Source organism: Chaetodon trifascialis, chromosome 23 (assembly GCF_039877785.1).
Source record: "Chaetodon trifascialis isolate fChaTrf1 chromosome 23, fChaTrf1.hap1, whole genome shotgun sequence".
Taxonomy (NCBI): Eukaryota; Metazoa; Chordata; class Actinopteri; order Chaetodontiformes; family Chaetodontidae; genus Chaetodon; species Chaetodon trifascialis.
The window spans coordinates 16,566,984-16,592,617 of NC_092078.1; the positions used below are offsets into that span (position 1 = coordinate 16,566,984).

At 40.6% G+C, this 25,634-nt stretch overlaps 1 protein-coding gene across 25 annotated transcripts in view; it reads right to left on the reverse strand.

Moving 5' to 3' along the window:
- The window catches only part of ank2b (ankyrin 2b, neuronal), a 189,914-nt gene that overhangs the window by 54,101 nt on the left and 110,179 nt on the right, over positions 1-25,634 (reverse strand). For 24 of the 25 annotated variants that reach the window (XM_070992831.1, XM_070992835.1, XM_070992830.1 and 21 more), the window contains exons 2-8: positions 16,753-16,854; positions 9,996-10,094; positions 6,685-6,783; positions 6,414-6,512; positions 5,660-5,845; positions 2,652-2,675; positions 628-726 (exon numbers count right to left, since the gene is read on the reverse strand). In XM_070992831.1, coding sequence (XP_070848932.1) covers positions 628-726; positions 2,652-2,675; positions 5,660-5,845; positions 6,414-6,512; positions 6,685-6,783; positions 9,996-10,094; positions 16,753-16,854 — 708 coding nt within the window. The remainder of the gene's footprint in view (positions 1-627; positions 727-2,651; positions 2,676-5,659; positions 5,846-6,413; positions 6,513-6,684; positions 6,784-9,995; positions 10,095-16,752; positions 16,855-25,634) is intronic. The other variant, XM_070992826.1, reaches the window with a different exon arrangement.

Sequence of the window (25,634 nt, forward strand, 5' to 3'; positions counted from 1 at the left end):
CATACATTGTATATCAGGGGAGTAATTGATGAAAATCTATATGCCTTTGGGCTTTAAAATTTCTGCAACCTCCTCCTTAGCCACAAAGACAATCCCATGAGGATTAGGAGAAACACTGCTGAACTCCATGGATTTTACACAGTGGAGTGTTTTTTTTGTTTTTTTCGCAGAGAGCAAGGTGAGAAAAGAGCTATTTTTATCCAGACCACTCACATGGCTAAAAATAGGACATCTGAATTTGTATTCTGGATTATATTGGTTAAAGGGACAAAATACACATCAGTCAAATTCTCTACAAGAAGTACATACTGCTACATGCACTGACACTGAACACTGGCACAAGATGGATGTCATACAATGCAGATTTGCTTCAGTTGGTTTGAATGTAATTGCTAGAAGTACTGGCCTGAAAGAGGCTCTTCATTTGCTCATTTGCACATTTTCTTGTGCTGCAGCGTAAGGAGCTCTCCTGGACACTGGAATTTGCAAAAGTTTCCAAATTTGGCTAATAGCGGTGGGATTCAGTGGCCAAAAATAGTGTTCAGAGGTGTTTCAGGAGAATTATGGTGTTTGGTGTTTTTGAATGCATGGATCATACACAAAGGACTGGTAATTAGTGCGCCCTACCCTTGCTGTGAAGTCGACTGCTGCCCCTCGATTCAGCAGGAGTGTGGCCACATTGACGTTGCCATAGTGGGCAGCGATATGCAGGGGGGTGAATCCACTCTGGAAGACAGACAGGAAAGAGACGGACACACAGAGAGGAGCAGAGAGGTCAGACATCAGCCTTTACTTCACGTCTTTGAACTTTCACTCATGTTTCTTGATCTTTAGCCTTCCCAGCATGCAGCAGTCACATCAAGCATCACAGGTGAACAAAAACTAAACTGAAAGCAAAGAAAAGTTACGGGGAATAAAAAAACTGAAAGTCAGAATATGTGGCTCCCATACACACAACCCCAAAACACACTCAGACATGTCACTTCCATGCAGGTTATCACAGAACAAAAGTAAAAAAGCATTAAAAAAAAAAAAAAACAATCTTGAAACGAAAAGGACAACAGCAGAACAAACAGATGTACAGTAGACACAGATTGTCATCAAGACTGACAGGAAAGATGAAAAACCAATATAAGATACCCAAACAACACTAAATCATAGTACAAATCATAAAGTGGCACATAACAAGGAGGGTACATTTCTGATCAACACCAAAGTGCACTATGTTAACTGTACATCATAGAAGTATTAGAGTTAGCAATGAGAAATATATATGAAAAGTTAGAGATTGCAGAGCAGTTTGGAGTAGTTGTGAAATTCTTGCCTTACCTTGCCATTCTGTAAGTGTGGTCCGATTTAATGTGAAAAAGTTGTTTACAAAAGTGTGAAGAATACAGTGACTAACGTGATGGTTTAAAAACTTTACACATTCAAAACCTTAGAATGGTGCAAATTAAGGTAGCGTGGATGCAACATGCTATACCAAGTCTCTGGCCAAGCAGGTCAAATATGTTTAAAACTTTCTAAGCTTCCCATGCCATTATTGATTTGCATTCTATGCTTAAGAGTAAAAGTTATATGGCAGTAATTTATAATCTTTTATAGAAAAACATGCTTTTGAAATGCTTAATAAGGAAGCTGTTAAGTATAGACGACCAGGACTACCACCATTACAATAAAATCAATTAATCAATTCTAATCTTCCAATTGTGTGCCCATTAAAAAAAAAAAAATCACATCTTAAAATGCATAATTATTGCCAAAACAACGAGTAAAATGCAGATTCTATTTACAAATAATTTTCTGTTCACTCCATGTCAGACAATGAATTGAGTCTAAATTTGAAAGAGTTTATTTTGGCAGCATTTATGCATCTTCAAACATAAAAACAAAAATCTGATTTTTATCACTTTAATTCAAATTTGATTACATATGATGGGCACACTGATGGAAAATTGAATTTAATTTTGAGAAAATAATTTCTTTTTTATTTTGGCAGTTCCAGACTTCCATACTTGAATGCAGTATATTGTAATATTTGCAATTATTTAACCAATACTATTTTAAACTACTGTAAGTAGTTCATAGTGCATTTCTAGGAATCATGCAACACAACATAGACAATTACAAACCAGACTAGTGGACAATATACATTTACAGCTGTTACTAAAATACATAAGCACAGTCTTCATCAAATCCAAACCTTGCAGGAGGAAAATGGAATCATTTAAAATAAACCAATAAACCGTACATCTCAGTTATGATGTTGTTTAGAGATGTTCCTAAGGGTCACTATGACAAAAACAAGAGGCCTTCTGAGCCGGTGACAAAATAATTCTAAACTGGAAAAAAAAGAATGAAATGCATACAAACAGAGAATGAATAAACAGTATCTAAAGCCAAAAACGAAAGATAAGCAGACTGTGTGCGGTGCCTGAGCGCAGGACACACAGCAGCAGCTTGGCCATTCGTGTCAGCCGTGCATGTTGACTTCTTAATATACCAAACCAACAGAAACTGTGGGGAAATGAACCAAATGTTTCTTTATTTACACCATGCAGTGCTGTGGAAGTGAAAAAAATGGTGGAAGGAAAGAAAAGGGATGGGACTGTATAGTGAATCTGTGGAGATTTAACGGAGCGTGTGTATACCTCAGTAGTCCTATTGACCATCATCTGAAGCAGGAGGAATGAGGGAGGGAAAGATCACTTCAGTTAGCTTGATTTCACACATTACTGCTCTGTGGTCCAGTGCACAGTGGCTCAGAGGCACCTCAGATATATTAGACTGGCGAGTGACGTGGCTGGGGTGGGTCACTTCCCTCCAATGTGCAGCTGATGTCAAGTTCACACGGAGGTGATGTGTTATATATCAAAGCCTAAGGTCTTGTGGAGATTCAACTAATGTTTGTTTTCATTATGGATCCATCTGTCATTTATTTATGACTGATCGATATAGAATTTTTAAAGAACAATAAAAATGCTCATTGCAACTCGTCACATCTGATGCTGGAAGCAACATCAAATCATTTTCTCTTCCAAATAAGTTTGGCTAACCAGGGGGTCTGTTTACAACCTGTCTGATTGTGTTTCTTCTTGTCTTTCTGACCCCTCAAAGTTGCTTTTTTTTAATAAGAATCTTGTTTTAGTGAACAGACATGGAAGCAGACTGTCACTGGACTGCTTTCCCAAGGTATCTGATTAGAACTGTGTCCTGTGTGTGACAGCAATATGTGTTTTATCTGTAAATGTGTCTGAGTGGGACTGTACAAGTTGCTGTTTATAGCCGTTTTCTCCTCTGGACCTTTCATATGAGTCATACAGGATTGAGCAAGCCTGCATCACAACAGCTGAACCACAAATGGCATTACACTAAATGCATGCGTATGCGGTACGTATACAGCTGTCACTGTGTTCTGTTACATAACAACATAACTGGTGCCTTGTTGAAATATACTGTAGCTACTATAGAAGCAATATCTAACATTCATGAAGGCTGATAAAAAAGCAAGAAGTGCAGTAAATCATCATCACTCGAGCCACGTCACTTAAAATGATCTGGTATCAGAGGAAAAATTTGTGTTCCTACATCGGCAGGTAACTGTGAATTCCCACTAATACTGGATTGACACTTAAACCCCCCTCCCCTGTCGATGGCCGAAACGCAATTTTAAACACAACCTCCACCCCCCATTGTTTGCATGCAGCCTTAAATATCACCACCATACAACCTGCAGACAGTGGCACACTCCATGCAGTGGACAGTGCTACACTTAGACACCGGTGCAGCGAGGTGGGAGGGGGTGATGGGGGAAGTAGTGTGAGAGAGGTAGCATTTAAAGAGAGAAAGGAAAAAGAGGGAGAGACCCAGTTAGTGGCAGGACCAGGACTGACATGGCAGGCACAAAGACACTGGATGAAAGAGAGGAAGAGAGAAACAGACAGATGCATAGACCGATGGAAACACAAACACACTATACACAGGTCTACATGGGAAAAGTACATCAAGACAAATTAGTGCTCTTTTGTCCCACACTAAATCATACATGTACATATATACATATTTTGAGGGAACCTTTTTACACCTGCTGTGATTGGTATCTGGATATTTAAAGGTTCGTTGTCACTCTTTTGTTTGTTGTGAGACCAATTAGATCGTATTTCATAATGTGAGGTTTGGTGCTGCTTCTGACTGTCTGCAGTTCAGTAGGAAGTCCAATCTGTTGCTGGTTCAGAGCTGCTCTGCTATAGGCTGCTGATTCAGCCAGTAACATGATTCAGTACAGTCAGTTCAACATGAAAGAGACTGCATGAAAACTGCTGAAGTCAAAGTCCCAGGCTTTGTTGAACCAACCCTCCAGTTCAGGGTCCTTCCTGAGAGATTTTACAGTACTACAGCAACATCCAGCTACATCTGGCTTTATTCTTGATAGACAACCACAAGATGATGCTTGACAGGACAAACCCAGTCAAGTATTTGACCAAAAGACCAATGCACTTTGCTGATGATAGTAGTCTCTTTTTCTAACAGTTGCCACCTGATCCTGTGACACTGCCACTGACCAGTTCAGGGCTTCCACCCATCCTCAGCCTCAATAGGTCTGAAAATAACTTGCGACACACTTAAAATGGTGTAAAGACAATGTTGAGCAATGCTGTATTGATCTAGCTTCAACTTGTCAAAACAGTGACGATGGTCGCATGTCAACAGTACAAATGATGACAGGTGTAAATTCCTTTGATTCACATTGGGCCCCAAAAGATTTACAATCTGGTGTCTAGTGCTATTGTCGTCTATTGGAACAGTAACGTGACACCGCAGGAACAGTAGAAACCTTAACATTTCAGATACAAATATTTGTCACAGGTAGAAACTTTCAGACAGAGGAAAGAAACATTCTCCTGGCATGAAGCTATCTCATCACTGTGGGCCAGAACAGCTTTTCTGTATATAGAAACATCACCAGTGTGATTAGAATTATCAGAACCATAGGTGCACCTATTATCCCACAATGTTAAGACCCTGGGTATTTAGGAATGCCTTTGCTATGTGCTGAGAGATCATCTCTGTAAGCAGAAACCTCATCAGTGAGCATACTAACATCATTACCACAGGCAGTAATGTCATTACTACAACTACAGCTCAGGCCACATGTAAGAAGCCACACAACTGGACTGTAACATCACCTTCCATGGCACTGTTTATTGCTTTCCACCTACTCTCCCATTTTGCATAATGAGCAAGAAAAATGAGACCCTGTGATTACGAAGAAAGGATATAATGACAACAGCGCTGTCATATTGCTGATTATCAGGATAACTTATCCAGATACAGATCACATTTTAATAGCAGATGTAAACGAGGTCTTTACATCTAAAGACTCTCACAGGTCCCATGGGTGAACCCCAGAGTTGAAATGCTAAAATCACTGACATTTAAAAGAAAGCTAGACTGGTTTTCACCACTTCACCGTCAGCATTCTGTACCTCAAATAGCACCAGATCCTACTTAGCCAAATCCACTGCAGCTCATAGAATTCATAGACTTTGGAAAAGTCCTCATAACCAGACTATGGACACATTGGCACAAACGTACTGTAGCACCACATTAAGTTGACACACACCCATGCCAACCCTTCAGAGCCAAACAGTGGGCGTACCTTCGACTGGACATCAGCGTTGTGGTCATTTTGGAGGAGCAGGGCGGCTGACTTGGTGTCGTCCTTGCGGGCAGCAATGTGCAAGGCAGGCAGGCGGACCTTGCCTTTAGTATCATTCTCCAGTAAGATGGAGACCACCTGGTTGTGGCCCTGTTGGAGAGCGATGGCCAGAGGGGTGAAGCCATCCTGGATGGGGGAAGACAGGGAAGAGAAAGTAGAAGAGAAACAAGTTTTCAGCAAAGTTTTCAATCATCCAGTGAAATATCTCAACATGTGAAAGGGGGAATTACAGAAAATTAGTCATTTTTTTAGCCATGCCAGGGGCAGGGCTCTGGGGTCAATCTTTGGTGTAACCACTTTGTATGTCTTGACAAATACTGGAGAGACTGCCATAAATCGTTGTACAGACATCATGTTTCCCAGACGATGTGTCCTCATCACTTCGGTGTTGACATTTTTCATACAAAATGGAATGTCTCAACATCTCCTGGATGGATTGCCTTGAAATTTGGTACAGATTTTCACATTCCCCTAATGGTGAATTGAAGTCACTTTGGTGAGCACCTGCATTTTCATTTAGCACCATCATCAGTTTTATATGAGCTGCAAAATAATGGCACTTTCATCAGTCTCATATCTGCTCTGTGCTCAGTGCTTAGAAATGAATTATTGGCCAGTTACATAGTAGAGTCCAATGTGGTCATCTGAAATACACACACACACACACACACACACACACACACACTCCTCTCACCTCTGTCGCAGTGCTCTGGTTGCCTCCATTCTCAAGCAGGTATCGCACCACATCCAGGTGATTCTCCTGGGCGGCCATGTACAGAGGAGTGAATCCATTCTACAGCACACACGCAAACACAAGAGGTTAAAATAAACTGTATTTACGCAGCCGCCCAAAATGAAATCATGGCTCTCTCACATGATGTTAGTGATGAGTAATACGAGATGTTGTCAGACTTTTAAGAGGATGCACAATTAAACAACTTCAGCAGCAGAGTGCAGAGGCTCACCTGAGACTGTGCGTTGATGTCAGCTCCTCGTTTGACCAGGATCTTCACGACATCAGCCTGACCAGCTAGAGAGGATATGTGAAGCGCTGTGTTTCCTTTCTGGATTAACAGAAAACATGAAAGGATAATGAGGAGAAGCCTTTCCTTCTAAAAATTATGATTATGAACACACTTCGTACCAGCATTTTCTTTATGACCTAATCTCATTAAAAGATGGTAACTGTGAATTTCAAACATTTCAGCTGTGAAATGATGCTCTTCAATAACGTACAGCTGAGTATTGATTAACCCCAGTCTTAATGCTAATGAATCTATTACCGATACATAGTTAAGGGTGAGAGTAAAATCTCGCATAAGTCTGTCAGATAATTAAATTCCACATATCCTTATATATCCTGACACTGTGTTTGCTACAGGGAAATAGCTAGTCTCTTATACTTCTGGGTATAATACAGACACCTCACCTTATTCATTATAATTATTTCAGTATTTACATAAAAACTTGCAAATAGCCCAGCCACACAACACTATTTCAACCAATCAGCAACAGGGAGCGCTTGTGCTCATGCACTAGATAAGTTAACAACATAGCGTGTTAACATTGATGAGGCTTTCCAACAATGACGAGACCTCCAAGAGGTGAAATGCATGAAGACGGATGCAGAGGTCGCTCTGTTTATGCTTGATAGGCGGTTAACATTAGTGTTGCTATGTTTTACAGACATACTGTAATGTTTGTGTTGTTCATCATTTGTATATGAAGTGACATTAAAGTGCTTGGCCGCGGACATTCAGCTTACTCCCTTGTTTGCCAAGATATGCTGTTGTTGTGATGTTAGCTATAGTAGCTGTGAGTATGGCTGTCTGCAGCTGGCATGCTGGCTGTCGAGGTGTAGATGCTGAAGGAGCACTGAAGGGATGGTTGTATTTGTTCGAGTGCTGAGTTCAAATATCAGCAAATGCAGGAATAAGACTGCTAGCTAGTAGACATGGATGTTCAAAGTGCAGTGTTACTCAACACTATGTATCTGTATATCTATTATAAAGTATGCTGTTGTGTCAGTAAAGCTATATCACACTTGTAATGAGTGATGTCTTGAGCAGTTAAAATGAAACTGTACTGGTTTTGAACAAGGCTTACTGTAGCTACTTAAGATCTGTACTGATATACTTGCTGAAGTTCTGTATGTTTACGAGGAGAGTATATGGCATATGAACATGTGGTCATGTGACTGTATTAAAAACCTAGTAAAATGAAATACCAAAGCCTGCCTGCCAACTGAAGAGTATTCAGCTTGTCCGCTTTGTTTCCCCCTTCATTTATTCTGGTTTTTCCTTTAATTTGTCATGAATATGTAACTTTTATGTGAGTGAATTACATAGAGTGCATGACATCTTTTATTTCTTTGGCTGCTTTTTAAATATAATAATTGACATTTATATTTCTGTTAATTATACCTGAGCTGAGTTCTTTAGTTGTGCTGTTAAGCATCTGTTGTGTAGTATGTAGTTGCAATTTGGAGTGACACCAACTAGAGTCACAACAACACTGAAAACATGCTCAGTAGTGAGCTGGGCCCTTCTCTGATTGCAGGAGGAGGAGCTTAACCATCAGAAATCCATTTTTACTACTCCATTATCCGTATCACTTTCCTTTGATGCTCCCCTTTCTCAGTTCCTTTTCTACACAAACACACAACACTAAATTCACCGCAGAAAGTTGTTTTTCTCAATGCTTGGAACTGAAAACACAAAAAACAAATGTCAGCTTGGAACTAATCCTTTAAATGAGGTCACACTGCCCTCTTCCCATTAAATCATTGCAAATAATCAATTCTGTATTTCACTTAGTAGCCAAAACAACTACTTAGAACGGCACTAACCTCGACTAACGTCATCATCAAACACTGTGGATAAGATCAAGAACTAAGTCCTTAAAATATAGATACAAAGATGATACAAGCACCTACTCTGAGTGGTCTTGGAACACTCTAGCATAACAAAATCAACAGTGATAGTTAAAAGAGTGAAATCAGTTCATTTCCATGGAATAACAACAGTCAGGGCATCTGTTTTATGGGGATGATGTAAGCTGTGTCAAGTTTAATGCAAATGAATGCAGCAAATTTACACTCTTGACCAAAAAACAAATCGCTTCGACAGTGCTGACCTATGAGAGAACAGAGTGTCGGAGTGTTTTAGTGATAGCTGTGTTGCACCATCCACTTTGGTCTACACTTACTGCTTGAATATAAACAACAAAATGAGCATGGTTTGCACAAACTTATGTAGTACAAGAAACATGTGGGTGAATCTTCTGTTCAGTAGCAACAGAATTACACAGCTTGCATAATGACAGCGACCACGGCAGGTAGCTTAAACTGCTATTGGCTGCATGCTAAGTCACTCTCAATGTAACAGACAGTAGTGAGTGACTACACAAGTGTAGCACAACTCTGATTTTTGCATACATCAAATGGGATGCATTGCACTGTGGGATTGTTAGCATAAAGTGGTGCACATGCCTGAGACACTACTTTTTTCATTCCATTAGTGGAATATTTGAGGGCAATACAGTGAATACACTGGACACTTAGGAAGTGTAATTTCAGGCACAGTCACCATGGCTGACTAGCTTAAGCCTGTTCCTGGCTGTCTAGTGTGTTAGAAGTTGGCATGCCAGCTAAAGAAGCTGCCAACTAACCGTGTTGTTATTATTGGTAATCTTAATAAACTTGTCTGATAGAATATATGATGAACTTTAACACTGAAATACTGAGCCATGTTTAGCACTACAGAACTCAATGCATGCATGGCAGCAGGACATTGAGAATGATATTACTATCCACATGACAAATTAAGCAAAAAACCCAAAACAGAACAAGTGTCTAGTGAACTGTCATTCTGCCATGAGCCTCTTTACAAATTTACTACATGACTAAGCTTCCAGTAGCATGTACTTTATGAGGACATGTGGATGAACAGGCTTTGAAAGTGACAATATCACCATTAGATGTTAAAGTGATATAGTCATATTGAGGTAGGAACCCTCCGGTAATTACAAAAATAGTTTCTGAACACAGTAGAAATGATTGTGTACTGTGTGGACAGCTTCCCCACAACGAGTTTCCAGTTCATTCTTTTCAGAAATTGATGTTGGAAAGTGGAAAGCTGATATATAGCCTTTTGGATAAGAGGCAAAACGTCTTCTAGAAACACAAACCAAGTCCAGTTGCCTTTTGGAAGCACTCAGAAGCACCATGACCTGCATGAATGAGAATCTTCACAGACGTTAAGTTGATATAACCTACCTTAGTGGCTGAATCAACCGCTGCACCTCTATCCAGCAGCTCCTGGACCAGATCCACATGGCCCTCCTTGGCTGCTAGGTGCAGTGCATTAAGACCATTCTGGAAAAAGACGAGGGAGGACAGGTCAGGCCCAACGTCCAACAACCCAACATCAACAAAGATGGAGGACAGATCCAAATGGAAAGAGAAGGGATTACCTCCTCCAGGTCCATAGCTAACTGAGCCCGTCTTTCTTTCTGTTTCAGTCTTTTGAACATGTGAACAGCAGTACTTCACTCTTACATGTGGAGGGACTGACTGACATATCAGAGCTAGCTATCAAAGATGGGTTAGATGTTCTGCCATGTTATGCTGATGTGGAGCAGAGCCAGTCCTGGGTATGAAGGTATAAATAGCTGTGTGAGCGTGTGTGCGTGTGTTTGTGTGTGCGTGTGTGTGTGTGTGTGTGTGTGTGTGTGTGTGTGTGTGTGTGTGTGTGTGTGTGTGTGTGTTTGTGTGTGTGGGTGTGTAGGTCAAGCAAACATCTTATTTGATTGGTGATGGCTGAGACAATTCACAAATATGTTGGATTGATTCTAAAATACTTCATGAACCAGAGGCACCTTTTAAGAAAACATACAGAAGCTTTTCATGTCATCTGAGATTTGGTGTGTTTCAAATAGCAATAATACTTAAGAATGACTTCTCCTTAACTTGACATGCACAGTAGTTCACAGTAGTGGTGTTTGAAGTTTCAAGTTATAAGTCAGTCATGACCTCTATTAATATCTGTATTGGACACTTGAGTGTCATGTGCTTCTTGGTTGGCAGGGAGGAGGTGGGCGGGCTTGCTGGGCTGATATCTGACTCACACAAAGTGAGAGATTGCCACACAAATGTTAAGTGCTCAAGAGGCTCAGAAAATACTTTAAAGCTGTATAATAAGTTTTTTTTTTTTTTTCTACTTGGGGCAGCTGAAAAATCTGAAAACAAATTATTTGACCTATTATCACCTTATTAGGTTATTTTGACAAACCTCACATTCTAGCATTACTTGCTCTCTCTAGTTCTTGAGCCATTAGCAAGCTGCAGCTAACAAATAAATTGAAGTATTATGGTAAAACTAGCAAACACTTGCCTATTTACTCATTCAGAACAGATGGAGCAACCTTGTTTTTCATTATGAGTCTGTGCATCTGATGAGTGCACGCTAAATATTCAACCCTTCTTTCAGCTCTGTTTTGGTTCCTACCACCTCCAGAGGAAACATACCTGTCTCTTTAGCTGCTAATTGCTCCAGTTTCTTGTCTAGATAGTTGTTAACTTTGTCCGTCTGGTGTTTGGTTCCAGGTAGGTACTGCATAGTGGATTTATTAAACCTTTAAACGCTTTTGGAGCTGCTAAAAACAAGGTTAAAGAAGGCGGTAAAACAATGGGCTACAAGGGGCCCAGAGGGTCTGTAGAGCTGATAGGAACTTCACAGATGGGTGATAGTTTTCTGTGGGGTTGTCATGATGAGCAGCACCTTTCACCTTCCATTAACAACCTTCTGTTTTCTTTCACATCTTTAAGCAAAGGAATAGAGGTAAATAGGTTTAGCTGTTCCGCCAGTTTTCCCCTCTCCTTTTCCAAGTGACCCAGCACTGATTCAATAACCCTTTCAGCAGCACAAGCATTAGACTGCAGTATAAAAAGAGCCGCTGAGTCGATAAGTAATTTCCTCCGTGACTGTCAAACTGATGTTCATCACGCAGCCCCCTAAGGCTGATGGTCCCACTGGAGTCCTTGGGCCCCTACAGAGGCTCCCTGTGGGATCCCAAAGAGAATGAATGCCCTAGAATCATCTGACTGCGCTTCAGTTTTCATTGCCCTGAGATATTCCATAGCTGGCATCTGTTCAGTAGCAGAGCAGAATATGTATTCCAGCTTAGTCCTGCTGTTTTTGGATCAGCTGACATATTCATGCACCTGACTGCCTGCTAATGGCCTCATATCACCCAGCACTTAGCCAGTGTGATTTACACCCAATGCCAACACTTCAAAGGTGGAAAGTAAGGGTGTGAAGATCTGAGTGATGCATGGGCATGTGCCTGTCTGACCCTAACCCCAACCCAAGCAGTACCCACAGTTTTTAGTTACACATCAACACACTAGACTAAAAATGGGGACGGCATCTTCCCGCAGAGCTAGCTAGCAACCTTTGAATGAAAAACAGTGGCAGCCAAAGGGCCACAAAAACTCTGGCCATCACCTGTGATCTGTGTCAGTTAAGCACAGCTCTTCATCTCAGAATAAGCATCCACCAGTCTGTTTGAAGCAACCCCTGTCACTTTTCTCCCCTGAAAGACCAGACAGCTATTTTTCAGCTATGAAGCTATGAGGCTGCAGAGATGAATGAGTTCCTGAGTCTTCTGACCCAAAGGACATCAACAGACAGAGGAAGTTGGATGACAAAAGTTACAATTTCAACTCCATATTCCCATGTGGTCAGGAGGGACTTTAATCACCCTAACATAGAATATCTATGAGTATATCCAATATCTCAAATGTAATCCATTTGACTCACAATTTCTAATTAATGTTCACAAAATCACATGTGTTTTATGTTTTTCTTTCTTTTAAATGGAACATAAACGGCTGCAACTTATAAATGAACAACCTCCAGTGTTGCCATAACTGTCAGGGGCCTTATTCATCTTTGAAGACCCCCTCCCCCATGAACTGCATTCACCTCCAAGAAACCACCAACCTCTTTATCAAGTACCATGCCCTGTCCACCCACTCCTCCATTCATAATATCCGTTACCTCATTCTGTCAGCCCACATGAACACAATCATTTAGGAGACAATTCCCAATTATCTGTCAGATCTATTACACTAGCAATTTTAAAGCAATGCAAATGGCTTGTGGTGAAAACCTAATTTAGCAGTGCTGCTGTCGTCTCAGGGGAGTGAGGTGGTTCATTAGAGTAAATACTACCTCATTACTATAGTATGATATTGAGCTATAAAAACAATAAAACACAGATGCCCATTCATCACTCAGGTCAAGTTCAAAGTCTCTTTCACAACACTTTTCATGGAAATGGTAAGGATTATCAACAATTAGCCTGTTGCAAATAAATGTTATGTCATCTAAACTCTGTTCTCCCTAATTGACCTTGTCATTTCCATCATTCCCTCCATGGAAAATTTCCTATCAGGTCTCTTGGTTAGCTGGCTAAGCTATTGCACCATTACCTAGCATGGAATAGCTAATAGCATACACAGTAAATCTTATTGTATTTAAGCTTTGCATTTAAGAGTTAAGGTTTTAAAGCTGCATTAGATTTGTTTGGCCACTTGGGGCCAGAAAAAAAAACATCTGTTATATTGTTAGTTTGAATAACACTGTAGCTAACATGTTGCCTATAGCAAACACATATATACACATATTCAGCGGCTAGTTGCCAACTGTGTCTGCTGTTTGGTGCAGGTATTGTACACAGTGGGTTTTCAGAGCTTTAAATTCATTCATCATTATTTTTTTGGGCTGAAAACAGTTGACTGGTAATGGAAAAAACATTATTAGGAGTGCAATTTTTGAGCTTAAAGACTGTAAAACACTGAGAGCTGAGGAAGCCTGTACAGTGAAAAATATTTGAGTGTTAAAGTTCATTCTTGATCATGGCAATAGAACAAAACGAGCTTATAGCTTGGTTCAATTACAAGCCTTTCCAAATCTTTCACCAGCAGCATATGGGCAGTGAGTGGGAACTGAAGGTGTCATCAGTCGTGGAACAGTGGTGATGTGATCAAAATACAGAGGTTAATGCACAATGACAATACAGTTAACACAGATATTGTCACCATCAAATCAGACCTAAACCTGCAACAATCACAAGAGTCACGTCAGTTTTTTTTTTTTTTTTTTTTTTTTTTTACATACAACCCAACATCACAAATCACAAATTCATCTAAAGGGGCTTTACAATCTGCGCAGCATATGACACGCTCTATCCATAGGCACTGGAAATATTATTATGAGCAGTGAGACAGGAAAGTCCCCTGTCTATCAGAAAGCATTTACTACTCACTAGTCAGACGTGATGCGAACACTCCATCTCAATAATGGAGTCATTTGGGTTCAATGGACGCTGACTTACATAGCTGTAAGTTTTGACTGATGTTGTAGTGTGTGTGTGTGTGTGTGTGTGTGTGTGTGTGTGTGTGTGTGTGTGTGTGTGACAAAAACCTCAAGGTTTTGTCATGGTCAAACATCAACAACCTCTTTAATGACCTGTCTACCTTCTCTGTGTACAGAGGCGGGTGTTTAGTGTTAAAAAGCCCAATTATTCATATATTCACCACAAAACTGGTCACTGAGCATTTAAGTCCCCCCTAAATGGTATACTGTACATGGTAGCATTTTGAAAAATGTAGTGAGTGAACACACCATTTTTGGTTCCACAGAAAAGACAATGTCAAGCACAGTTATGTCCACTTCTGCGGTGCCATATATTAACATGTCATGTGTCTTTGTGCTTAGGTGGATGTTAGGTCCAGCAACAGGTTCAAGGTAAAAAGTAATGGATGTGTAGAAGATTTTTTTGTCTTGTCCAAAATCATCTATGGACCTTTGCAGATGACAGAATTCAAGTCATAAGGATCCTTGTCAACGCTCTCAACTAGGCCAATGCAGGAAACATATGTACAGTTCAAATGTCAAAACCTGGTCAAGGATATGTAGCAAGGTGTTAATATCTGCTACTAGAAGGTTCAAACAAAATAAATGGATAATTATTGGCTTTCAAAGACCCATTATCACACAAAAATGGAATTTCCCGTCCTTGTCCTCAGGTATCTTCATGCAAATGTCAAAAATTGATTAACTCAATGTAAAATAGGGAATTAGCTCAAAAGAAAAAAAAGTAATTCAAAACCAACTATTAAAAAACCTCCTAAAAGGCATTTATTTTCTTTTGAGATGCTACTTTGACATGTGACATTTAGGCATTTATGCAAAGTTTGACAGAAAAACTTGCGAGAAACACATACACAATACAAGAACAAGAGCCCAAAATATCTTCAAGGGCACAAGGCACTGGTGCCAACATCATTCCTACCACACAGCTGATTAAAAAAAAGCCTCCACACACCACAGAGCCACCAGCATATCATAGATTTCCACTCATGTGAGTTTTGTTTACTGGGCTGATCATTATGACTGTTGCCAGGACAAGACTGTTTACATCCTATCAGGTTTCATCGCCCCCCCACCATGGCTGGGACACTAATGGGCTTAGAGGAGACTAGATAATGACTAGGCCTAAATAAAGAAACCTGTTCCTGATCAAACACAGTCCTCTTCCCTACAGGCATGAAGAGCCATTTTCACATGATAATATTACAAAATGTGTGTGGTGGACAGCATGAGCACTTTGGCACTTGGAATAATACATTCTGTGGATTGTAGGCTAAGCACGCAGCAAGAATCATTGAACTCATTTCACAGTTAAGTTAAAGGTTGCATTATCAGGATCACTTTTAATATCAAAATATGACTATGTGTAATGTGAAAGGTGTCTTGTAGTGACAATCCCATAATAATGATCTATAAGTTTGAAGTTCCCCTCAGCTCTACAGAGCATTTTCATCTCATTATTTCGGTGTATCAGACTACAAACTTTACTCTCACCAACATAATTTGCAGAAGGAGGTGTTTCTAGTGAAAAGCTCTGTTAATCCAACTGTACACCAGCTGCCCAGCTATACACAGGGAGGAAGCTATACACAAAAGAATGGTCATTACATCACTGCTTCATCTCCTCCCTCTCAGTTTCACAGCATATCAGATGGGTGATGGAGGCACTGGTATTTTGGTGCTGTCATTTAGCTAATGTTTATTCAGTTTTCAAGATGGATTTCATCTGATGTGTATATTAATTGAATAATTCATTTGCATGCAACTTATGTTGAGGTTATGCTTGATTTGTAACGGACCAGAGTTTCTTATGCATAAGTGACTGAGATTACCATTAGACAAGTAAGTTATCTTAACTGTCAGAATGCCCTAAATAAATAAACTCTGAGCCCATTAGCTAACATTATGTAATCTACAGCTCTTGATGTGTATGTAGAGACAAATGGGATCCAAGCCCAGGTGTTCATTTTATCACAGCAGAGACTGATTCACTCATAATTATGATGCATTCTTGATGTTTGGAGCAATATAACTCATTATTTTCAAGAAACATTTCACTTGCAATTTTTTTGTTTAATTCACCATGGCGAGCATTTTAATTTGACTCACCATGAGGCCTGTAAAGTATGCCGATAATCACTTTTTGATACTACAATTTAGAGACAGCCCGTCCTTCCTTTTAGTTTCCTTGCTCAGCACCGCACAGACGTAGACAGACGTAGTAGAAGATTTAGAAACTAAATATAACCAGGAGTTTTCCTCAGGAACTGGTGGAGACCAAACCAGAGCGTGCACTAGATGAAATGCAGCCATCATTAACAATATTATTTACACAAATATTTGTTCTGCCTTGATAGGTCAAACTCCATGCCATGAAAAAGGTCAACTGAGCAGAAGTTTGTTCAAATTTCTTATTGCAATGAAATTTCGTTAGCAACTGTTTCTCTTTTGCGCTTCTTCTGCAATGTTTTCACACACTTCCAACAAAATACACCAACATTTTTGTCCAGTTTGTCCAGTTTTGTTATTGTGCAGTGCCAGGGAGTGTGAGTGTGAATGGATGTTATGAAAGATGTTACGTTCTCCATCTCCTACCTGATTGCAGGTGCTGATGTCCACTCCCCCTTTCAGATATTCCAAAACTTTGTCGATGTTCCCTGCCCTCGCCGCTCGCAGGAAACTGGTGTTACTGTCCGACTGGAAGAGACACAGAAGACATGCATTTTCAGAAATAATCCACATAAAGTCCAATCAGCGTTTATATATTTTGTCATTGGCTGTCAAACAGAATGTTAATGAAGAAATTCAGCCATTCTTTCTCAAAGCAATCCCTGTTTAATAGCTTTTAAATATTAATGAGTCATTTTGGTAACATGGTAAAAATCCATTAACTTTACATGGAGTGAAACACTTTGACCTAATACTGGGCATGGTGTCACTACCTTTCAAGCAACATCTCGTTTGAAACACATGCAGAAGCACCAACAACTAGATTTCAACAGGAACAAGCTTTGCAAAAAAATCTGCACACACAACCTGAACCTTTTTCCCATAAGTCAGTGCAGTTCACGAAATGGTACCGTCACACTTCATACCTTGTTACAAGCTAGTCCCACACAAATATTAATGCAACCACTTCATAATCTGCATGAGCAGAAAAGGATGAAAAAAGTAAAGCACAAAGCACCTCTTTCATCACCACTGCAATACAGCTAAAAGCATCTTTTTAAATTTAGCTTGTGAAAACGGCTGATAGACCCTCAAACCTGCGGTCACTGAGCTAAGACACACTGATTTTGCTGGCATGCAGTGATTGATTGGAACATTCTTGTACTGATGAACTGCTTGATTTTAATGGTTTTCAGTGCAGATGGTAAAATGTACTGTGAACTGTCTGTTATATGAAAACTAGAATTACCATGCGGTTGTATACCTCCACCAGTCATCAACTGAGCTCTCAGTGACCTTGACGTTTCACCACTAAAATCTAATCAGTTCATTTTTAAGTCCAAGTAAATGTCACCTTCACAAGAATGGATGGACATGCAGACGTAGGATGGAAACAACGTGTTCGAGTTTTCTATTAAGGAATTGAGCAGAATCTCACAATAAATCAACAATAACTGCACAACCATAATTCTTTTCCTTTGTGCACAATAATGTGCATGTCTGTGGTTTGGGAAGGACGTGTCCCCTGACTGCCTTTGGATGCTGCAGTTGGAAAGAGACCAACACTGTAAGGAGGCAGAATGATTCAGCATTTTCCTCTTGGTGCCTTCACTAAAGCTGAATCCTGGCTCACACACAGCTCGTTCAAAGCTCCCAGCTCGCTGCGCCTCCTGTGGAAAAACACTGTGTGATGCATACTTTTACCGCATTCAAACTGTGTTACTCCATCTACAGGGAGGTCAAAGGTCAGATGCAAAAATAATGTAGTACCACACTGGAGGGTGTTAGAGACTTGCTCATGGACACTTCAGCAAATGTTCTGTTTCATTTCTAGTGGAGGAACGGTCTCTCATTAGCTGTCAAGGTCATAATTTGCCTGAAATTTTCATTAGTAAGCTTTTTAAATGGGAGTTCAGTTTGTCCTTTCCTTCATCATAGTCTGTCCCAGTCTCAGTCACCTCCAGCATCACCCTGCTGATATTTCCTCATACACAATGCACACATCAGAGGAAAGAATGCAGCACCGATCATGTATAAAACGAGCAGCGACACTGCAGCACTGATGTCTACTTCACACACATACAAACAGTCCTGATCTGCTGTTTCTGGCTGACCTGCAGTCAGTTGCTGTGTGGTTACTGCAGAGAACTGCACTGCATCACTCAGACTCACAGCTGCTGGGGCTTTCTGCAACATTGCCACCATCACCTCAAAAGAACATACTGACGTTTGTCCATGTTTTAGTCCACTAACTACACAGTTCAAAGGTCGTACCAATACACTAGAAAAGTCAAGCTGCAGAGACGTGAAGGCTGCTGGAGACAGATGGTGCAATTCTATACAAGCAATATTTTAAAACCTGTCCCTGTTGGTACTTTGGAGAATGTTCAAGAGAAATAAATCTGGTATCAGTCATTTTGTCTGATTTGGGGACATTAAACAAGGATTTCCCAAAATGTCACAGTGCTTTGATGGACTGATCACACTGAAGGGTCTGATCCCTTGAACCGAAATGACACAAGACACAACTCTAAAGGTGAAGTAACACTGGCAGCACCTTGGCGTACAGTACAGTTGTGAGTCAGCTGTCAGGATGTGCCAAGGCTGTATTTCCTGCATCAACTCTTCAGAAAAGTTAACATTTTATCTCATCTGGTCCCACGTTTGGCACATGCCAAGTACTATACCATTGAGTAAATTTGTGAATTGATGCACACAACATGGTGCGATGCATCTGATGTGTGCTGCACCTCAGACTGACCAGAGCGTGACCATTTAGTTTAACATCAAGTTTATTTTACAGGGCCATATTTTCCTTCAATTTCCTGTGGAGGAACTACTTAACTATTTCATCGGGCAGTAATTAAAGCTGCAGTAGGTAACTCATATAAACGTAATTTTTTTTGTCATATTTGCTAAAAATGTTCCCTATGCCCAGACAGCAGTACATGAAACATGTAATCTGTGAAAAAAAAACGGCTCCATTGGTGCGACCTACTACTCCAATCCACTGCACCCGACACAAAACAACCAATCAGAGCCAGAGGAACATCTGAGGGAGTGTCTGAGATCTGTCAATCACTACTCACACAGGCTGCGAACCGCCCCCTCCCTCTGCTTATGCTGCCACTCAGTCAAACAGCTCTGTGAGCAGCGTCAGGAGGCTAGTGAGAGCTATGGCTGTCACCCGCAAATGAGAAACTGCCCATACCACCTCCGCTAACAATAGCATATATGGCTAAGACAACAAATAACTAGAAAGCTAATATGGTGATTGTCACAGTAACACTCCACAGCGTGTACGGTATGTTAGCAACTGTGATGTAGCTGCTGGGCTGAGTTTGCTTGTTTCTGATGCTAAGGCTTATGCGACATAGCATATAGCATTATACATACTGCCAGAGGAGGTTCTTCTTCACACAAATATGAACACCATTCACTTCCACAGTCATGTATTCTAAGGTATATACTGTATTTAGCTTTTTTAAAATGTCATATGATTTCATTTAGTTCTTGTTTTATTACATTGGTCAATAGGCTATGTTTTCAGTCCAGTTGGTTGGCTTGTTTTGTCCGCAGGATTACAGAAAGACTATACGGTGTAACATGGGATAAGCCATTCAATTTTGGAATGGATCAAAAAATAACTTCTGTTTTTTTCACAAATGGACGTTAAGTATGTGAAATATTTCCACTTTAGAAGTGCATAATAAATTCATAGCTGAGAGGATGGGGCTTTGGCTAGGCACAACCATATCCTCCTGACTACCAGTAGTTCAAATTTGTCCTCTGTGGACATTTGTAAACCTGAATATCTCCCACCCACTGCATACTGATGAATTAACAGAATTAACTTTTGCTATCTACAGAGAACATTTAGGGCTTTTCAATGATACCAAATGTGAAAAGGTGGGGCTTTGGTACCTTTCTCTTTCTCATTAAGGAAAATGGCGTCCATCAGAGCAAGCGCATTTTATGGGAAGAGGAAAATTAAGTGCATAATACCTCTTACTGAGCAAATTTGGCTTGAGATGTTGTTGGCATATTTTAGATAAGCCTCTTAACACACACTAAAACATTGTCTGAATTATTTTAGCTGTATTTTAGCACAGTATTTAAGTGTTTTAAAAGTGTCCTAAAAAAAAAAAAATCTTTAAAAAAAAAAGTTTTCAGTATTCTAATTACCTTAGTCAGGAGGATATGTTGAGAGAGTACTGTTCAGTGGTTTGGAGGTATATCCACACACATATGGTGGTTGTGCTTGCAGATTTGTGTATCAGAAGAGTCAACTATTGGCATTGGTGAACGTCTGTGCTCTCCGAGGGTTCATCTAGCTTGTAGTGGATTTCATTTACAAAGACTGTAAGAACAAGCATTCTCATTCACAATAAAACAGAAAATACCTTAAAAGCCTTTTTCATACAGTCTCATCCATGTTTATACGGGGTTAGCACTGCCGTTAGCACAATCAAGCCTGTCTGATAATATCCTCACATTCTCGTCAGAGCTGCCGAGTCACATTATGCAAGACCTTGCCCTAATCATCGTCCTAAGACTGGCGCGTTGCTATAGTGACACTTAGACCAACAGGACTCTCAGACAAGTGGGTCTTTTTAATGGAAAACACTTAACATTGCAGAGAAAGGGAGCCAGCTTCCTACAGAAATACTTTCATAACTCCTGCTTATAAGGAGCTTAGTTCGTTTGTCACTCTCTTTGATGGGGAAATGTTTTGAATGTGCTGTGCAGATCAGAAAAACTGATTCAAAAAGCCCGCAGCTACATGAAGGTCGTGTTCGGGGCAATTCTGCAATTAATAGGGACAGAAATAAAAAAATAAAAGTGTATAAAGGAATCTTAGTCAAGTATGAAGGTCACTGCCTTTCTGCTTCTTTCACACTGTTGGAAAATACACTGCAGAATGGAGGAAGGTAGTGAAATGAAATAAAAAATCCTCATCAACACTCACTGCATCACATGTATCTATAATATACAAACATATCGTGTCCTTTCTATCATAATCTGTTCCTGCTTCTGGCTCACCTTATGTCTAGACACGTTACTTCACGACTCAATCAAGCCTGCCAAGCATGACAAAGCACAGTCCTAAAGCTCTTCCACCAACACATTACATCAAACATTCATTTACAAAGTCACTGTCTTTATCTGCGGAGTGCAAGGAGCTTCATCCATAATGCAGACCAGTCCCCCACACCCACACCCACACACTCACTGTGAGACACCAGTGCCCAGGCTGGGAGCATCCCTGCCCCTCCCAGTTACCAGGAGCACTGCCCTCTCTAGAGGTAACCATGACAACAAGGCTTTCTGTCTGTCAGCAGGGCGAGCAAAGTAAGCAGAGAAAACATGTTTCCTTTAGAACTGTCTATCAACACAGTGGGACACTATAGCATCCTGTATCTTTCGTGTGTGTGTGTGTGTGTGTGTGTGTGTGTGTGTGTGTGCGGTGTGTGTGTGCACGCGCGCGCCCCCTTGGGAATGTGAGTGAGTGCAATCAGACTCTTCTGAAAGACAAAATCGCATTTACTTATCGCCGCGGGCAATGCAGATGTCAGATATCATTTTGGGAGTCTCTGGCACAAAGTGACAAATCACTTTACATAGACTTACATTCATTTCCTGGAGACTTACCCTAACCATGACCATAATCAAAAACAAACACATTACCACTGAAAACTCCACGGACATTTGGTCCACATAAGAAGAGGAGTAAGACCACATGTACGCAAACACACACAAAAGTTGCAGCTGTGTCTGTCTTGTTTATTTGACTGAAGGAGCACGTTCTATTCCTAGCTGTCGGGACGGAATAACAGTATCTGTGTTTACTAGCAACTGCACTTCTCCCATTGGCGCTGGCTCTATTTGTGTGTGTGTTTCTGATATTAAAAGCTCCTTCGGGTTGCCTTGCACACACTGGTTCAAGAGCACACTGTTTTGAGATTACAGCAGCGCTTCAGTCAATGCAACCAGTATCAATACAGCCACCGAAACCCCACATTTAGCTTGCCAAAATGTTGCTCTCATTTTACTGTTCTTGGAGGTATGGGGTTTTCATAGTAATGATATAATCATATAATATCATTCATGCAGAGTATAAATAGCCAGTTCCAATTCATTATCCTCAAGCTGACAGAAGTGGAACTGTAGGACTTGATATATACGCCACCTTTGCCTTCCTTGCATTTCCATTCCCTTCATTACCATCATGATCAACTGATCTGGAAATAGTGATATCCAGTCTTGGAAGACCACATGGCAATGGACTGGGGCTGTTTTCAGCTAGTCAGATCAATTCCTGTGGACCTCTTAGCTTGCAGGGCAGGACCTGGAGGACTATTTGTTTCAGACAAATATAGGTATAAATGCATATGGCTGATGGAAGTAAGAGTTCATACATATACAGTACATTATGTAAGAATGTAAGGAACACATTCCTTTCTTATTTAAGATAATATCTCTCACAGTATCCTGATAGGGAACAGATGACAATGACAATTGCACGATCTGACCTATGATAAGACTTTTAAACTCTGAAATGCATCTTGCAGATATTTAAAGTGAAAAAAACAAAAACATTATATTGTCTACCTCCGTTTATGGTGCTTGAATAAAATCAAACTCCAGCTGCAGCATGTTTTTCTTAGAATGTCCCACTAAACGTACCCATGCTTGCTATAACTCATAATTAGGAGGAAATGACAGACACTGTAAAGCTGCACATGACACTAAATCAGTGTGAGAGTGGGTCAAGTGTCATAGGTCAGGACAGAGAGCTTCCAGAATAGACCATGTCTAAAACAGGAGATGGGTGGGATGTGTCCTTAGAGAAGATGGAAGGGCTTAATGTCACATGAGCTACACAATAATGATTCAGGAAAGAGTGATTTGGTAGCAATCCAAAATGTAATAAAAGCTCAGCTGATTTCACAAGCTGGTACAGTAAAAGTGACCATTAGCACAGAGACATGGGACTGAGAACTGAGGTGTGTTTTAGGAATGGTATACCCCAAAGTGGTTCTTAGCTCAGCAGCTTGTGAACTGCCCTGAAAGTCAAGTGTTTTCTAGGAGCAGTTAGGGTCTGGAGTGATTGAGGTCACTGCTGTTCGGAATCACGAAATGAACACTGGTCTCCACTGAAGGTTTAAGGTTCAAACTCCTGCCTGTTTCTAGTCTTAGCAGAGCGGCTCTATGGATGACACCATCTTTAGGGTGGTCTGCTGGTCCACTACAAGTGTGCTGAGCACAAGTCAGAAAACTAAAAGGTTCAATATGTCTGACTTCACCACACACATACAAACATTCACACAGAGAGACAGTCTGACTGCCGTAATGACGTCCAGCTTTATTTGTCTCACTCTTTGCTGTTTCACTGACTGTTGTCTGTGCCTTTTCCTCTCATCCTCTCTCTCTTTCATCCCACCAGATAATAGAAGCTCAGCTGGAACCTGTGCCGCCAGAGGTTACTGGAGGCTGTCAGGTCACTGCCTCCTCCTCCTACACTCAGGCCAATTACAGCAGTCTGCACCAGGTAAAACATAAACCATAACTTTTTAGGTCCTTTTCAGTTCAAGTCAGTGGAATGGGGTATGACGGTAAATGTAAAGCTGAAAGATGCTCCAAGTCTACTGCTAAATAGTTTGTGATAGTTTGAAGATACAAGTTCCAGTATCTTAAAATAAGGCACTAAGGCAGGTAGGTTATTTAGAAACAAACAAATTATGATTTATTTATTTAATTATGATTGTCCCAATGACATATATTTTTTGCTCTCTGAAGAGCCACACATTAAGACTAAGCACCAGGCTAAATGAGTGTTTTTGTTGTTTTTTCACCTTGTCTTCCCAGAAGCAGCAGCAGCAGCATGTTGCTAAAGTCATTACATCTCTTTTCAAATTAGCCACGAGAGTCCACACACTGCTGTGCTGGGATACTTTAGGAACAAAAATGTCACACTGGCCTTTAAAGAGAGAGGACAGGTTACAACAACCCACCCACTGTCACATACACTTACACAGTCAAGCTCCTCTCACGGAGCAAAAACATCTGTACCATTTGTCAATACTTGTTAATACCTATTGCATTGCACAAATCAGTATTGATTCTGAAGTCAGAAGCAGTTCGGTCATGCTTCTTCATTGAAAACAGAAAAATGTATCAGCTGAATGCAAAGATATGTGGAAAAACAACAGAATGCATGTAAGTTGAGCAGTTTGTCAGTGACAGATAAAAAACAGTCCTGCCATCCAGATTGTGACCAGAATAAAAATAACTCTGAGGATTAGCTGACTCTGACTTCCAAGTGCTTCGAAGTTTCTGCATTAAAAAGGTTACTTACAACCATCTCATCTGTAAAAATTTCCTAAAATACCTCAGAAAGAGCACTTCAGGAGTGTCCCAGTTGCCTGAAAGTGTCTGCTGCACCTGCCAGTGGGGGCCCTTACCAGCATCAGCGGAGGCTGCACAGGAAAATGTTCCACACAGTAGTAGTCTGGCAAAGCATTCTGGTCCAGGTTAGACTGGCTCCCAGTGGTCCTCAGGCCCTTGTCCGAGCCACACACCTTACACATGGCCGCATTGCCCATGGTGCAAGGTTGACAAGTCTATCCCATCAGAGCGTAAAGGAATCTAAGTGAGTGCATCTAATCACTCTGATAATCCACTCCTTGTGCTTGCTTCCACTTACCCTCCCCCTTAAAACCTTACAAGCTACTGTCCAGGGGGAGGACCCCCTCAGTCCAGTCAAACCTCACTTCCCTTTGGCCTCAGGCTCAGCACTCCTGTCCCTGTTGCACCACTTGACTGGACTTGTGTCCTGTTACTACTGCCAGCACAGAGCTAGCTCTTCCTCATTGCTAATTCCAACTCTCTGACCATTGACCAACACCCCCTCCCCACTCCAGCTATTTTTACACCCACCAGCCTAGCTATGCATGTGGAGAGAGAGCAGAGAGAGGGTGGTCGGCATAGGGCGGCATGCCAAAACAGGAAGAGGGAGTGTGCATCACAGGCACACTAAGCATGGACTGATTTGAGGTCTATGTGGCAATAATTTGTGATAATTTGTGATGCACTGTTTGTTAAATAAAGCCCTTTATATTCCAGATGAGACACTAAATACTTACCAGTCAGAGTTTCCTACATTCTAGTGCTGCACCCCGCCGGAATAAACTTGAAGGATAACTTCATTATATTATATTATATTATATTATATTATATTATATTATATTATATTATATTATATTATATTATATTATATTATATTATATTATATTATTATATTTGCC